General features: G+C 41.4%; 1 protein-coding gene across 1 annotated transcript; it reads left to right on the top strand.

Annotated features, from left to right (window-relative positions):
• Positions 1–12,452: 12,452 nt before the first annotated feature.
• Positions 12,453–16,611, top strand: tas1r3 (taste receptor, type 1, member 3). The gene is made up of 8 exons (XM_070959592.1): positions 12,453–12,655; positions 12,786–13,092; positions 13,346–13,702; positions 13,818–14,231; positions 14,351–14,554; positions 14,696–14,816; positions 15,560–15,930; positions 16,018–16,611. Exons 1-8 carry the CDS (start codon positions 12,453–12,455, stop codon positions 16,609–16,611), a joined length of 2,571 nt encoding a protein of 856 aa, XP_070815693.1.
• Positions 16,612–17,776: the final 1,165 nt, after the last annotated feature.

Genomic DNA, 17,776 nt, shown 5'->3' on the forward strand with positions numbered 1-17,776 from the left:
ACTGGGTGTTCAGATTAGATACACACACTGACGAGATAAAGAATTTTCTGGACACAAAAACAGTAGTTTGAACAGAGTCTGGGGTCTTCTGTCCAATCCAGAGCCCTGCCCTATATCATCATGAGGGCTATTACCAATGCATGATAATGGTGATGACTGGTATTGTCACTTACCTGGAGTAATGCAATGTGGATTTTCCTGTAAGGTCACCAGAGTGACGCAAAACCCAAGAGCAAATGTCTCAAGAGCACAAACTGAGTCATCTATCCAAATAAAAGTACAATATACCTGGTGTGAGTGCAGCACTTTCAGATGTCTATTACCTTGTGTTTGAAACATAGCTATGTCAAAGCTGGTGGACACTCAGCATGCCAAGCAGCAGCCGTCGTCTACAGGATTTCAGCTCATGTGGATGACCTTTTACAGGCCATAAATTATTCAGTTTTGTAAAATAATAGTAGCTCTGTGGTTAATGCTGTCTCCTCACTGGACTTTACATGATCTGTCCTTATAGGTTTTCCTCCCACAAGTAAGATGAACTGATACTAATCTGTATCACATCGTCAACAATATGCCAAGAAAAGAGAGCTCATACATGAACTACTGCAGAACAGAAGCCATCTTAAACTTTAGATCACATTTTTCTGTATTAAAACAATTTTAACATGCCCATATGTATGAAAGGTACGTGTGCATAAAAAAGTTAATGGTCCAGAAGTGGTGGATTTAGAAGGGTCTATTGGCAGAAATGTATAATCATAATCACATTTTTGTTTTCATTAGTGTGTAATCACCTGCAATAAGAATTGTTGTGGTTTTGTTGCCTTAAAATGAGCTTTATATCTACAGAGGGAGCAGGTCTTCTTCCACAGGCTACACCATGTTGCACTGCCAAGTTTCTAGAATAGCCCAGAATTGACAAACCAAACACGACCACTGTAGGGGAGGGTGAGGCGACGGTGGTCAGTTGGTCGCATCTGCAACCTCACCGCTAGATGCCACTAAATCCTACACGTTGCACCTTTAATGGTCTTACTTCTGTACCCATCCACTGTCCTCATTCTGTGTAAAAGTGCATCCTAAAGTTTAGCAGTTTGAGTTTGTGGAATCTTTAATTGGAGTTACAGTGTTTTTAGTGCAAAATCCCCTTCTTGTTTTACTGCGCAGCTGCGGCACCTCAGCAAGCAAACAGTCATGGGGCTGAAACTTTGGAAGACACCCACCTGATTTAAGATGATCTCAAATGCACTTTTGCACAAAGCAATGGCTGTGGAGTCTTTCAGCTTCATTTTCTGGCCTGTTTCGATTCACCCTCACAGCTCTCATAGTGTCATGTTTGGCTGCAGCAGGCTGCACACTACCTGCCGAGCAACAAACACCAGACAAAGTTAACCACTAGCGAGCAAACATAGAGGAACATCTATCAGCGTAGGAATAGGGGAATCAGATATTCCCCTCAGGGGTTAGTGGAAACCACAGAGCTAAAAGGACAGTGAATTTTGGATCTATATATTTGCCAGATGGACACAAACATGACTCCAAATTAATGTTAATGCTGCTCCGTATCGCTGGATGTGCGATACGCAACTGTTTGCTAACAAGTCTGCCATAACTTAAAGGTGATAATATGTCAGTGTCTTGTTTACAGCTTGTTTCCACTGTTCCAAGGAGGCTAAAAAAATCAGCTATTGCAGGTTTAAATATAACTATAATTGGCCAGAGAAGGTAATTCAAAGGAAATTAGAATTAACTGTAAAGTAGACTCATCTGTTTCGATACAGTGAACACATCACCTGGAATCTTTCCTCCTTCCTGAAACAATAAATCTTTCTTTTTTTTTTCTTTTTTTTTTACTGTTTTTTCCCTCTTTCATGCCTGACTTTGTCATTTCTCCCCCTTCCACTCTCCCACGCAGCTGCCCTTGGGCTGGCGGCACTAAAAATAATTGAAATAGTGATACACTGTTAAGCAGCCTTAATGAGCAGCTGGAAGCTGCAGAGGTTCTGCCTTCATCTGCAACTCATCAGTGATGGCTGGAAAATATGGGCCAGTGATGGAGTGATAACAGTGATGTGAAGGCTGCTCTCGTTAAACGATGTTCAGAGTTTGTGGCTTTGCTTGCTAATGAGCAGGTAACCAGCAGCCAGTGTTTCTATTCATGTTGCAAAGTGATGCTGTGTTTCCACTACATGTGAAAAAAGGGGCTGGCAAAAGTCCAAATCGAAATGACTTGTTCCTTTTTTTTAATTTGGAGAGACGTGTAATGGTAACACTTCAACTTCTAATTAGTTAGCATTGGTAGGCAGTATATAAACATTTAATGTATGGTTTATAACACACTATTGTGCAGTTGTATTCAGATATAAGTGTTTATTATAACTGTAATCCCATCTGTGGTCACCCATAACTGGAGCCTGGTTAATGAATTACAATACAGTATGTCCTATAAATATGTCTTTATAGGAGAATGTATGTATATAAGTAATGTATGTGTGTAATGGATTAATTACTAAATGTTAATTATTATTTCATTAAATGTCCAGTATGTAGGACTTTGTGGAATCTAGCAGTGAGGGAGCAAACACCTCTCAGCTCACCCTCCCCTACAGCGGCTGTTCAAAAAGCAAAAAACACGAAAAGGTGTGTTGGCAGTGGTTGGTTTGACTGTTCTGGGCTACTGTAGAAACATGAAGATGATGGAGCACCTGCTGCTTCTGTAGATATAAAGAGCTCATTCAAGACAATGACAGCACAGCAGTTCTCATTTTCAGGTGATTATACACCAGTGAAAGAATAATATTATAATTAATTTCTCCCAATAGATCTCCCTAAATCCTACACACTAGACCTTTGATAGTGCTTACAAATGCTAAACGGGGGGGTTTAAATCCATGCAATGTATCTGACAGTATGTATTTCATATTGCCACTTCTTCTGAAAAACTCATGAACAGTAAAGTGTATTATTCTATGCTTGTATCTTCAGGTGCTGCTGATGATAGTGGATTTGTTTACCAAGAGAAACGGTTAAATTGATCTAAAGCCCTCTTTTTACCAAGGAAAATGCCACTTAAAGCACATGCCCTACCTCAATCACTTAGCAATGATGAAATATATGAAAGCATTTTATGTTTGTGGTGTGAAGCATGAAAAGGACTATGACTGGAGGACAGATTCAGGTTACCTGAAATGACTGGGCATGTGGCTGCATGGGGCAGCTCCTAACCTGTGCTGAGGAGGACAGACACCCTGAGGGTTAGACTCTGGCAGCTGCTATGTTTCTAAAAACAGGCAACCCACCCACCCCAAACCCCTTCCTCCTCCTCTGTTCTTCACAGCAGATGCTGATCTCTGTCTGTCTTCAGAGGGAAGTAATTACTGAGTCAGAGGGAAAGACGCACCTCCTTTTAATAAACCCACATCAAATCATCTGATGACTGACAGCCTCAGAGCGTGACTCACATGTTGGACGGAAACGGAGAGTGAAAAGGTTCAACAATGACAAAGAGAAAACTGAATTAAAGGTCTTAAGAGAGGCAGAGTCATGCAGCCAGGACAGAGCTCCAGGCACCAGACATCCCAAGCTTTCATCCCCCTACAGTCTCTCCTCAAACAGCATTTCCCTCCTCCACTCGAGCGGTGTAACCTCTCTTACTGTCTCCCCTGCCTTTCTGGCTGTCCTCTCTCTCTCTCTGTCTGTCCAACTGTATGACTCGTACTCTCTGTCCTATGTCACTTCTGCCTCTTACATAAGGTTGACCTGGTAAAATTCCACAGCACTCGCTTGCTCTAACTTCCAAGTGTTTCACCCCGTAGCGACAACAATTTGTTACTGTTCGGATCCAGCCGCCCACTCATAGGATGTTTTTCCAGCTGCTCACAAACAGGCTACCTCACTTCAAATGAGGCTTGAATGGAGGGGATGCTTTACTTTAAAGAGAGTCAATCATCTGAAAACACTATGTGTCATTGTTGTGAGTGGTCTCGGCTCCCGCTCTGGAGAGTCTCCTGAAGCTACTCATGTGAACTGGGGGCGCTTTGGCTGCCACTCTTTTCAAGGACATGAAACAGCACTCTTATTTTTAGGGAATTTTAAATTACGCTCAGCTAAATGTGCACACAGTGAGCATCAGATGCTGTATTTGATTTGGCAGTAATACTATCTGTACTTATTTTACTATGTACAGTTTGTTTGTTTGTTTGTTTGTTTGTTTGTTTGTTTGTTTGTTAGGTTTCTGTACAAATCTTACATTTTCTGTTGTGTAAACAATATTCTGTTGGATAAAAAAAAATCTTTCAGTACAAATTAAACCTTCAATAACAGATGCTTTTGGACACTTTGAAACAAGTTATGAACACACAACATTGACCAATTGTCACTTTTTAAGTTGACAGGACATGCTTGTTAGCAAAGAGTTGCTTATTTACACATCCAGCAGTGAAGGAAAAAATATCCTAATTTATTTTACAATTATTTGTTTGGCCACCTGACGAAACTCTCTTTTTGCTCTGTGTTTGGCCTCCACCGGCTCCTCTGGAGTATATCTGTCTCCTGAGCAGTGAAATACTCCACAGTCTTTGCCAGCGAGTTCCTAATTTTTTCTGTCTGCTGTTTGGTGCTGACAGGTCGCGTGCAGTAGACTTTCAGAGCTTCATTGCTGCATAACAACACAATGAGAGCAGTTGGAGTCAACCAGGACAGTGACGCTGTGGACCAGACAGTGAAACAATCAGCTGAATTTCACAATAAAGTTACATAAAAGTGTCATGTTTTCATGGTGTTGTTTGATGCATAATTACAATAAGAATAATAATAATAAAAAAATACTGATTGTGTTTGAACATTTTTAGTCTCACTTAACCACCATTGTGGTAAAAGTGGCAGCAATTCTGAATTGCTACACAGATAAACAGATTCTTTAGAAGATGGCTCACATCACCAGTTCCAGCTGGTAAAAACCGCAGCAGGAGAATCACAGATCACAGATAACTCGTCTGATGAGTCACCGACCGGAGGATGACAGATGAGACCTATCAGTTAGCTTTAGGACGTAACACGACACCAGCTCACAGGCAAGGGTGCACGCACACGCGCGCACACACACACACACTTAAACAGGACATTTATAAAAGTCAATATATTAAGTACTTTCTTAAAGGAATCTGAATCTGAATTCATGTCCATTTGAAATCTATAGATCTGCAAAGTGCAGCATCAATAAAATGGATCGGTTACACAAATCCTGGCTGATGCAATCCACAAACAGACGGTGTGTCTGGAGACACAGGAGCGGAAGGAAAAAAACAGAAATTGTGACATCTGCCAAGCTCTATTAATGTTGTTAATCTAAGCGTCATATCTGAATATGTGATATGATTATGTATCAGATCACCAAATAACACCAATGTTGTGCATGTATGTATAAGGTAACAAAATTGAGCTTATCTTTCTTTTTCTATTTAACACATACAGTGTACGGTAAGTGCATATATTCAACTTTAGCTCTGTGCAGGTCGGGCATTGGTTGTATAACACAAACTGTCCTAATCTCCACTTCACTCGTACATAATGTCACAATAGTTTACACAGCCATGACCACCTGGATCTACAAACACTGTGCGTTTGCACAGACTGAAAGATAACTGAATCAATCGTTAGAGATGTCTGAAATTCAAGGTCCTTGGTCATTTGTTTGCTATCTCTTTGCCCATCTCCAGCTTTCTGCCCTCACAGTCTGAATGAATCACACAACATTTCTGACACTTAAAATAGGAACTCTACTTTTTGCGTGACAACTGTGCCAGTCAGCTGTTCACCAATCCCTTTTCATTTCATTCCATAACACTGATCAAGCTTCCAGAACAACGTGAAACACTTTTATTCTTCCTTGCTCAGATTGTTCAACAAGCTCATAAAATTCCTAAAGCTTTGAGCCTATGAGCTGCTGTGAGTCAGTCATTCACTGCCGTGTAAGTAGCAGCCTGGCAGAGATGAAGCCAAACACTCTTGTCCCTGATTTGAACTGTACATGATAAGTTTCTTTCCCCCCTGACCTGCATGATAGTCAGTCCAGTGTGCAAACATCACTGTTCCAGTCCTTGGACAGTGCTCACTGTTCTGAGAATCGGGTTGATTTGTAAATACTTCCTGTTGAATTTTATCATGGTTTTCTCACTCCTGAGTTCAGTAAAATGTTAAATGTAGCCATGAATAAACATCCACAGAGAAGTGTGATAAATGCAAGCACTTTCAGATGTGAAACAAAGAAAGTCAAGTGGCTGCAGGAACAATAAAACAATGCACAATCATGTATTCCATTGTTTATATATCCCTGCACATGTGAGTGTATGCACAAATACAAGTTGCAACACACTTGTGAGACTCACACACACACACATACACACAAGCTGAAGACACGAAGAAGAACAAGTTTTACTGCTGAGGGGGGGTAAATCCTTTATTTAACCCTTCGAGGTGAGGTAAAAAAAAAAAAAAAAACACCTCCATAATGCATGTGTTCAGGCTGTGATAACACACACAAGCTTTTCTGCATGATGTTGTAAACCGAGCGATGTTACACCACCACCGCTGGTTCAACCCTGACCAGCCGCCCCCGCCATTGCACAACAGGATCTCGTCATTCCCACATTTTCTCCAGCATCATGGCCACAGAGCTGATCAAGACAGATGGTCTCATGTCCAGCAGCAGTTTAGTATTCTGCTGCCTGGCTGCGTGGACTCGTTGGCTGGTTGTCCTCACTCTGCACAGAGAGGCTGGCTAATAATTTGTCAGCCCCTGTGGGGTATGAGGCCGGCATGTCAACAACAGGCCCAGTGTTTCACAGGCCAGCAATGGAGATTAGAGAGCGAGGCTGATCCGGCCGCTCTGCAGGCGGGGGGGGGGGGGGGGGGGGGGGGGGGGGGGGGGGCAAAAGGAAGCAAGGGAGAGAGGGTGGTATTCCTGGGTCTCTCTCAGAGTCTCAGAGAGGGAATGTTGCCCAGACTGTGTTTTCCAAAAGTCACGGGTATTTAGGACTGACAGAAGGGGCACTAGTGGCATATTATGTTTGCCAGCAACAGCACATTAGCACAAAGGCACAAAGCCACCTAATGTGAGACATCTATTTCTTCACATCAGGATGCATGCATGATGTTAAGTTAATGGCTCCATTAATGCAAAGAATGTCTATGTTTTCTCAAACTGAGAGATGTTGTGCAACAATGTTCCCTCCTATGCAGGTCAAAAGGCTAACCCATGGAAATCTACAGACAAACAGGGGGAACATGGTTTCAGACCTGCAGGACAAAACATGTTTTTTCAGATTCAAAACATTGGGACCAAGAAAATCATTTCAGCATTTACGCAGGTTGACACCCCTCTGTTATCAGTTGTTCAAACAGCTCTGTGCTACACAATGTGCCTGCTGCCCACACAGATGCAGGAAGCTCCACCTTCGCTCCATCACTGGCAACACGATACGGCTCATACTGAGTGTTCTCACCTCAGGCTTCCAGCTCCTCATAACATAAATATCCACATTTTGTACGTACAAGTAAAGAGCCAGATTTCAAACAGCCCTACAGGCAAGGCAGACAGTGTGAGGCCTATAGGTGAGTATGATAAAACACACACATCTGACATCTAGTGGCTGAGTTGTGTAAATGTTCACACTCAGGAAGCCTCAACTCAACACATCAACATAGACTGTGCAGACAGAATCAGGACACTAAACAGTTGTTGCGTGGGTGACTTTGCCGCCTCTTACATTGAAGTAATTGATCTTAATATCTTTGGGGTTTTGGGCTGTTGGTCAGACAAAACAAGATGTTTAAAAATGTCATCTTGGACTTGGGGAAACTAGGGTGGACATTTTTGATTTTTTACAGCCCAAACTGTGAACAGATTTTGAGGTATTGGGGAGTACTACTGCATATGTAAATAAGAGAAATACAAAAAGAAAACCTTTTGTAGCCCCGGTACAAGAGGTGCAGTTGCATAAAATTATGAGTCAGTGTTGGTTGGTATTGACGAATACAAGTTAGAAAGTTCGTTAAAAAAAAAAAAAAATCTATGTGGGGGTGAGATTTTAGAAAGAAGTGAGTTTAGCTGAACTCACTCCTCATCTCTGCTTGAGGCTACATTAGCTGTTACTAGCACAACACACCCAAATCTTAGAGTGAACTGTCTGTGGTCAAGTTACGTTGTGGGTAATGTAGGCGCCAGGCTTTTACAAGGAAGAAAAATGTGTTGACAAAAAAAAACCATGATATTTCTGGTTCTGCTGCATCCTTTTTTTCCACAGTCCATTGTTAGCTGTTGTAGAAGTGCAATGCCAAATAGGTGAAATAAAAAATAAAAATGACTTGCCTAAATTTGCCTAAATAGGCCCTCTGTCCTTAGACCCTCGATTCTGACATGTAAAAACGTTTCCCCCAAAGAAACCTTTAATGGGGAAAAAAGAAAAAGAAACCTCAGGAGGAGCAAGAGAAGAGAAGATCAAACATGCAATAGATGTGTGCACAGAACAGACCGAAATAACAACAGTGACATCACAACATGGAAAATCAAAATGACAGTCGTATCTAAAAGTGGTTTTACTTTCTCCACAGAACACGCTGTTCACAGTTTTACTTTTCAGTAGAAGGTAGTTTGCATGAGTTCACAATAAAATCTGTGGATTATGCAGAGCAACTGCCTCTGAAAAAGGCTACTGTTGTAATTTTTCATTGCTGACACCCAGCCAACAAAGGTCCATTCACCTCCATTGTATTATGATTGAGGTCAATATCCAACCAATCTCACAAAAACCAGACAAATAACTGAAACTGTCTGCATGGTATTTTTTTTAAAAGCGCCCTGTAATCTGAGGTTTAACAGGCACTCATCCTAGCGAAGACCACATCTGAGCTACATTGTTATTATCAAGCATTTAGTGTTCTGAACAACCCAGATGCAGGTAACTTTTATGACCATCATTTGTCCAATTCAGTAATGATAGTGATTTTCCATCTGGATCAAGTGTTTCGTCAGGCCACTGAGAAATTATCTAATACCTGGAAACAAAGCAGAAAATGTGTGTGCATGCATGCCACGCTGGCACAGATCATCAATGAAAGTTTTCCGTAGCTACAACGCACAACCAGGCAAAAGGTAAATTCACGGTTGAGAAAGAAAGCTGCTCAAACATAAACAAGATGTTAATCTGAATCCACTGTCTGCACACAGGAGCAGTGCCCAAACACAGAGCCCACACTAATCCCACACAAGAGCCAGACATGCAAGCAGTGCAGAAACATTTCTGCAAATACGGTGATTCTGACTATTCGCAGAGAGGGTAAAACCTTCAATGCCAGCCTGTAGTAGAAGAATGAACTGTAGGTGGAATGATCAGATGGGCTGTAAGAAAGAAAAACACTCAATTTCATCACCGGCCTTCTTACGTCAAGATGACTAACAAGATAGGCAGCAGAATACCTCCTTTATGTCCCTGAACAAACGCTTCCTGTAACTGATGTCTTCAAATCAGACTCCTTCATCACAAAAGATCAGCGCTCATGAAAAAATGGTAAGACATTTGCAGAAAAGTTGCAGTCAAGGGAAATAAAGAAAAGCTGCTGCAGCGCACTCTACAGGTTTGTTAAAAACCTAACACTTGTTAAGATTCAATCATACAACAGGCAACAATCAATTAAAAACTATATATTTTCACATTAACATAACATTATATAAAATTAATCACTGCTTGATATTGAGGAAGTTGTTTTGCATGAATTACGATTTTAATAATCTAGCCCTAATCCCGCTGCACGGTGGCGCAGCAGGTAGTGCGTGTGCCTCACAGCAAGAAGGTCGCAGGTTCGATTCCCGGGTCAGGCCTTTCTGTGTGAAGTTTGCATGTTCTTCCTGTGCATGCGTGGGTTCTCTCCGGGCACTCCGGCTTCCTCCCACAGATCAAAAACATGCTCATTGGGTTGATTGGTGACTCTAAAATTGCCCCTAGGTGTGAGTGTGAGTGTGAATGGTGTGTGTATGTGCCCTGCGATTGGCTGGCGACCGGTCCAGGGTGTACCCTGCCTCCTGCCTGTTCACAGCCGAGATAGGCTCCAGCCCCCCCGCGACCCTGAAAGGGATAAGCGGCATAGAAAATGGATGGATAGCCCTAATCCCCAGAATAAGGCATTAATTAATACATGCTGTAAAATGACTAATAAAGAGCTGATATGCTGTTAATATGCATGCTCATGAGCAAATAGTAAATATTTGTATAACTTAATCTAAAGGGTTAGCGAAATGTATTTACCAAGTAAATAATTGAAACAAAAAGACACGTCCATGAGGTATTTTTTCAGATAAACAACCACTTCAAAACTAATGTAAGGAAAAAATCAGATCTCATAAGTATCAATTGCACTGGAAAACCTAGTCATTGTCTAAGTGAAAGTAGAAAGTGGATAAAGAAAGTCAACATTGAACCCGACATTTTATCACTACTCAATTTGTCAGGTGTCACAACCCAACACACACTTCAGCTGAGCTCAAATCATTCATGAATAACAGCTAGAAGTGTGAGTGCTTGTACATTTCAGTAACATTATAAGGTGTGGATGGCAACTGCTTTGCACTGCGGTTTTCTGCGCCCCGTCACGCAACTAATTCTCCACCTGTTAATCAAATGAGAATCAGGTGTTCACATGTGATTCAGAGGAATACTTTTGCCCATGTGGGTAAAATAAGAAACCACTCCCTCCATTGACTGGCTTTGCATGGAGGTGAGTATGCAGACATCAAAGAGACATCGTCAGGAACTGGACTGACAACACCAAACTCTTCCTTGTAGCAAAACTGTGTGAATCAGTTTTCCTTTTGTTTTTACCTTCCCCCTCTTGTCCTGTCTGCTGATTTGAAGTCATTTACAAGAAGGATTCTGAAACATTTCTCTTATATCTTCATGTCTGCACTAGACTAATGATTCATTTAGTTTGCTTTATTTGACAAACGTGCAATCATAGAAATGTTTTGTTGACTATAGAAAAGTAATAAGAGCTTACAATGGAAACATTTTAGAAGCGTATATTGCACATAGCTCAACACATGACCCTTTATGTGAGAAATTCTATATTTTAAATGACTTTTAATGATAATAATTAAATTATGTATTCATTCAGAGCAACCAAATTGAAATCTATGGAAACCAGGGTAGAAACTGGGTAGAAAAGTGCAAAGACGGGTTGAAGGCAGAACAGTTGCTTGGCTCTTAGCGCTGCCTCTTCACCTCGTTTTCCAACTGGTGTTTTCATGTTTGCCTGTATTCACACTGGTTTTGTCGGGGTTCTCATGTTTCTTCCCACAGGAGGCTCTTACACCATCCAAGATATTGACTGGCAGCCTTTCCTTGGTGTTTCTCTGCCTTCAGTCAAGCTTATCCCCTTCCAGTTGTATGTGTCACACACTGTTTCTTCGACAGTATTTGCTCAGACCAATTAAAATAGCTTATTTCTACTCTAGGTTTATGCAAACATCTAGGGAGGGAATATGTCAGTTTGCTTGTATGGATTATAAACACCCAGCATCGTGTTGCATGCAAATGTATATGCAAAATTAACACTGAGGTGAATGCAAAACATGACAACAAGAACATAAAAACATTAAATAAATGGTCTTAACATAGGTGGCATTATGGGCATTAGCAGGATCTAAGCTGATAATCATTGCTGGTGTTCATAACGGCACACTGGTTGCAGCGGCACAGTAAGTGGAGTATGCATTTTTACAAAAACAACAGACACCAAGACTAACATTTTGCAAATGTGACATTTCACACTGATAAGGACTCAGAGTGAGAAGCCAAAAAGGCGTTTAGTGTACTTCTGTGCTCACATCTTGACAGATAGTTACACCAAAGAGAATCAAATAGCAAGCCACAGGCAAATGTCAGGAAAATGGTCCGGAAAAATGAAACCCACTTGCACAACACACACACACACACACACACACGCACACACACACACACACACACACACACACACACACACACACACACACACACACACACAAGGTACAAGGAGCGCCTTTCTAATTCTGTCAAATAAGATGCCACCATTCACAGTCCTGAAATTAGTTGAGACAAAATCACAATAATAGTGCAAATTATACTACAGCTGCTGCTTTTCTCTGATAATACCGAGTAGAAAATGTCTTCATTTTAAAAGTTGAGGGGTGCTGGTCTTACATTTCGTGTCTATTCATACCACAAATGTAAATGCTGGCCAGCATAATACGCATCATTTCACATGATTTGCAGTTTCTACCACGGAACACCTTCAGGTGGCCGGGGAGGGGAGGGGCCAGCCACACCAGTTCCCTTTAGGGCTTTCAGGTGAGTTTGCATATAACAATATTTCCTGATGCACTGGCACTCTGCTCTCACTACTCCAGCTTCCATCTCTGCATCATGGTTGCACCTGTCATGCTGATGGTTTTGTGCTGTGCATTTAGACTGAGCTGCAGTGCGGGTACACCTAAATGGTTCTACAATATTTCTACCAATCTCTTCAATTTGTCTGGGGACATTAAGCTCGGGGGGCTCTTTCCCATTAACCAGCTCACCAGCAACCTCAGCCAGAGGAGGGAGCCTGACAACATCAGCTGTGACAGGTAATGGGTTATGAAAAATAGAATATGGGGGGAAATAATGACCCTGTTATCTGAGATTCTGCACCGATATGTATGCTTAACCTGACTCATAAGGCTTCTGCCTTGTTTCTTCCTGCCTTTGTTCTCACAGCCTAAATGACCGTGGACTTGGCCTCGCTCTCGTTATGAAATATGCCGTGGACGAGATTAATGCAAAGCAAATTCTGCTCCCTGGCATCAAGTTGGGTTATGAAATCTATGACACATGCACGCAGTCTGCCATCATCGTGAAGCCTGTCATCTCGTTCCTCGCTGAAAAATCAAAATCAAACAGAGTGCTATCTGTAGAGTGTAATTACACCAATTATGAAACCAGCATATCAGCCGTGATTGGTCCATATACCTCTGAAATGGTGTCAGTCATAGGAAAACTCCTGGGATTCTTTCTGGTGCCACAGGTTTGTCTGGTCGTGTGTGGTTGATTTGAAATTTACTCCAAAAATATTTTTACAAAACAAGCTGTATTCAAGGAAAATATTCTTTTGTTCATTCATTTTGTCAGTCATTAATTGTTTGGCTTTTACATTTTTTACAATATAATTAAACAGAAAAAAGACTTCTCGCTTGCAGTGCAAATTATTCTGTCAGGCCTGCAACATCAGTGTGGTAAAATTCAAAAGTGGTATAATCTTAATAATCTTCTCACTTCAGATTAGCTTCGGTGCCACCAGTGACAAATTCAGTGACAAGTTTCTCTACCCGTCATTCTTCCGTACGGTGCCCAGTGACAAATGGCAGGTGGAAGTCATCGTGCTACTGCTATTGAAGTTTAAATGGAACTGGGTGGTGGTGGTGGGCAGTGAAGAGGAGTACGGACAACGAGGCGTGCAGGAATTCTCCAAATTAGCAGAAAATAAATCTGTCTGTGTGGCCTATCAGGGGCTGATTCCAGTATACTCTGACCCTGAACCAACGGTCAAAACCATCATCGACAATATCATCGACACCAACGTCGGAGTGGTCGTGGTCTTTTCTCTCCCAGAGCAGGCCGAGGTCTTTTTTAAAGAGGTAAGTGAAGCAGACAATTATGAGATGTGGGACAGCACTTCAGACAAGTGTTACATGTTATTAGTGGATAATTCTGTCGACTTTAGTGCCACTCATCCAATACAATCTACTGCAGGTTATCAGGAGGAATGTAACGGCTGTGTGGATAGCCACCACCAGTTGGGCCATCCATAATGGAGTGACTTCTCTCCCCAATATCAACGACATTGGCACAGTCCTGGCATTCACTGACAAGTTGCAGACCCTGGATCAGCTCACCGCCTACACAAAGGAGTTGTTGAAACTGAGCGAGGGGAATGCGAAGAAGTCCCCTCCAGCGTCCATTACCGACAATCCTCTCAATCCCTGCCCACAGTGTTGGAACCTGTCACGTGCTAATATTAGCTTGGTGACAGATCCTTCAGTGCAGCGCACAGCTTTCAGTGTGTATGCTGCCGTCTACAGTGTGGCCCAGGCACTGCACAACCTGCTGGGGTGCAATTCAACTGCCTGTAAGATGGGACCTGAAACCAAAATCTACCCCTGGAAGGTGATTTTTAATGATCTATTTATTTATTTATTTGGTCTGTTATATTGTAGAAGATTTGTAGTTATGTTGTGTTATGTACAACACTGAAATTAAATAATGAATAAACTCTTCTTTTGCAGCTGTTGGATGTTTTAAGGAACACATCTGTAGACATAAATGGCACACATCTCATATATGACAGTGATGGAAACCCAAATATAGGATATAATTTGGTTCAGTGGGTCTGGGAAGACAGTGATTTAAACTTCAGGAATGTTGGAAACTTTGAAAAAGAACTGCTCATCAACAAGTCCCTCGTCAAATGGCACACTGAAGACTCGAAGGTAATATCTCCAATTTGTCAGAAAATTGATATGAATGTTTAAGCTTTGTTATTAATTTCCACCTTATCATAATCCAGTTTGAGCTCCTGAAATGTTGCATTTTTTACCATAACAATCCTCACTTAGCCATAACTTTCGCAGGTCCCTGTGTCCACCTGTTCAGCAGATTGTAAAACAGGCCAGGTCCGCAGGGTCAAAGGTTTCCATTCCTGCTGTTTTGATTGTATTGACTGTTTGCCGGGCACCTACCAGAAAAATAAGGGTAAAGTTGTCAAACTTCTCTCAACTCAAACACAAGAAGTAGTTCAACATTTTGGGAAGTACATTTATTTACTTTCTTTCTGAGAGTAGATTAATACCACTCTCATGTCTTCATGGTAAATACAAGGCTGCAGCCAGCAGCTGGTTAGCTTAGCTTAGTATTAAAACTGGAAATGGGGGACACAGCGAGCCAGGGTCTGTCCAAATGTAACAAAATCTGCCTATTGATGGCATGGCATGGCCCTAGGGAGGAGGGGACAGAAGAAAAAGCCCTAATGCGAGGATCTCTAATGTGAAAAGGGCCTACAAAGACACTAGAATGAATAGCTGTGGATGCGGGGAGGCACCCATGGAGAACGCCTATGTACAGAGTCCTGAATTCTGTGCTGCGGTCCTGATACGAGCACCTCAAAGCTCATGAATTAACAGGTCATATCTTGTGGTGTTGATTCTCGTTGCAAGAATAAGTGCATTTCCCAAAATGTCAAAGTAATACTTTAATGGTGATTCAGTCAAACATGCATCACCAGCCGCCATGGTTTGATTTAATTTCTAGATACTGTCCATTGCTTAAAGCTAGAGTAACGCTCTCTTGTGGACTCCTCCTCCAGCAGTAGTAAGGCAGTGTGAGTTCATGTGTTTTGGGAGTGGGTTTGGAGAAATCTTACTGTTGCTGGTTTCTCCAGCATTACCGACTCCAGCTTTAATGAAGCCAAATTTCCTGTTGTTCTTTCTCACTCATAGATGACATTCAGTGCAGTAAGTGCCCTGAGGGTCAATGGTCTCTGATCCGCAGCACTAATTGCATTAATCCTACCTTTGACATTTTGGCATGGGACACATCTGAAGCTTTGGAAATGATGCTGGCTGGGGTGCTGCTGTTGATATGTCAGGGGTCAGTGGTTGTTGTGTTCCTTATGCATCGGGGGACCTCATTGGTAAAGGCCTCAGGGGGACCCCTGAGTTTTGTGGCTCTGATAAGTCTGATGGGAGCTTGCCTCAGTCTGCTGCTCTTCCTGGGGGAGCCGGGGGACGTGGTGTGCCGTCTTCAGCTGCCCCTCACCTCCATTTTCCAAACAGTGGCCCTCTCTATTATCACATCCATCTCACTACAGGTGAGGAAGGATTATGTCATGTAAAATGCATTACTGTATCGTAGAGCGCATGTTGTAATCAGGCTGCAAATTCCTCTTTTCAAACAGATAGTCTATGTGTCAGAATTCCCAAAGATGGCCGCCTCTCACCTGCATGTATTAAGAGGTCCTGGAAGCTGGCTGTTTCTGCTCATCTGCTGCGCTGTACAGGCTGGTATCTGTGGCTGGTTTGTTCAAGAAGGGCCCCTGCTTTCTGAATACATGGCAAATAAGAAAATAATCTTTGTGAGAGCATTTCTGTCATGTCCAGTGATACCCTTGTCAGGACTTGCTTTAATGCAAGGTTTCAACGGAGCATTGGCCCTCACATCATTCATGTGCACCTTCATGGCGGTGAAGCCTCTTCATCAGTACAACCTTGCGAGGGACATCACCTTTTCGTCGCTGATCTACTGCGTGATTTGGGTGACCTTTATTCCGATCTACATAGGCTTAGATGACAAGAGCAAGTCTATTGTTCATATTTGTTTTACACTGATAAGCAACTTCGGAATGATGGCAGCCTACTACTTCCCAAAATGCTATTTGCTGTTGAGAAGACCTCAGCTCAACACAGCAGACCACTTCTGTACCTTCCTAGAGGGTGTCCCACCAACACCAGCTCAGAAGGAACCAGAAACACAGACACAGTCAGAGCAATAAACAAAAGTGTAGTTTTAAGGATAAAAACTCAAAGAGTATACAAGATTCTTGTGTAAAATTTACATTTGCGTGGTTTGTATGTTAACAAGGTGACTAAAACTGCATTTTTTTTTCACCTTAGAAACATTGATAAAGTAGCGACCATTTCTACACAAAAAAGAGGCTGAAAAACTGATTCACTGCCCTGCTGTAACATTCAGGATTGATTTTGAGGTCCTCCTCGTATACAAAGCCCTGATTGGACTTGGACCAAGATACATTGCTAACTAATTTATTATTTGCCTTCAAGAACACTGCTATCATCTGCTGCTGGTTTACTGGGGGTTTCCAGCAACAGTTGAAAGAAAGTTGCAGAATATTTTCAAAAGAAAGCTAAAACTTATCTCTTCACTTTAACCTTTTAACTAACTTTGACTTCCTGATAAGGGTCTGAAACTTTTGTGCTTTGCCTTGCGCTTACACACTGCTGCATCTCTATGAAAATGTTGTTTGATTGGTTGTTTTTTTTTATCTGTTTTTGTGTCCATCCTGTTATCCATATTCTACTATATTTTTACCTATATTTTGTTATTTTATTGTGTGGTTTTATGCATTGTCTTTATTTTGCTTTTTATACTTTTCAATCTTACTCAGTCTGTTTTTATGTCCATTTTTGTATTATATTTATGTTATGTAAAGAACCCACTTGGTACATGTGATTGTTTTCTTGTAAAGCATTTTCAGCTGCAACACCTGTGTGAAAGGTGCTATACAAGTAAACTTTATTATTATTATTATTATTATTATTATTATTATTATTATTAACAAATAATGGTTGTGAATTACCTAGCTTAGGCCTGCAGTATAAGCTACAAATCATACTGTACATTTGGTATAATAAGTTGACCTATAATGAAATATGAATCGATAATCATGAAAAACACAAACTCAGGGACAGTACGTTATTCAAATTAAATGTACATTGTCTCTTTTTTCCATTATGATAAAGAGACCACAGTAGGCTGATTCTTGTAGTTGATTTTGTAATAGAAAACACTTTTTATATTCTATCCGTTTTCTTATGTGACATTGCTAACACACAGGATACATATCAATAAAGGGGCAATAACAGAAGAATCGAAGTATTTCTTTAAACTTTTTTTTTCCTTTAAGGTTTCCCCTGGTT

This window comes from Chaetodon trifascialis, chromosome 3 (assembly GCF_039877785.1).
Source record: "Chaetodon trifascialis isolate fChaTrf1 chromosome 3, fChaTrf1.hap1, whole genome shotgun sequence".
Lineage (NCBI taxonomy): Eukaryota > Metazoa > Chordata > Actinopteri > Chaetodontiformes > Chaetodontidae > Chaetodon > Chaetodon trifascialis.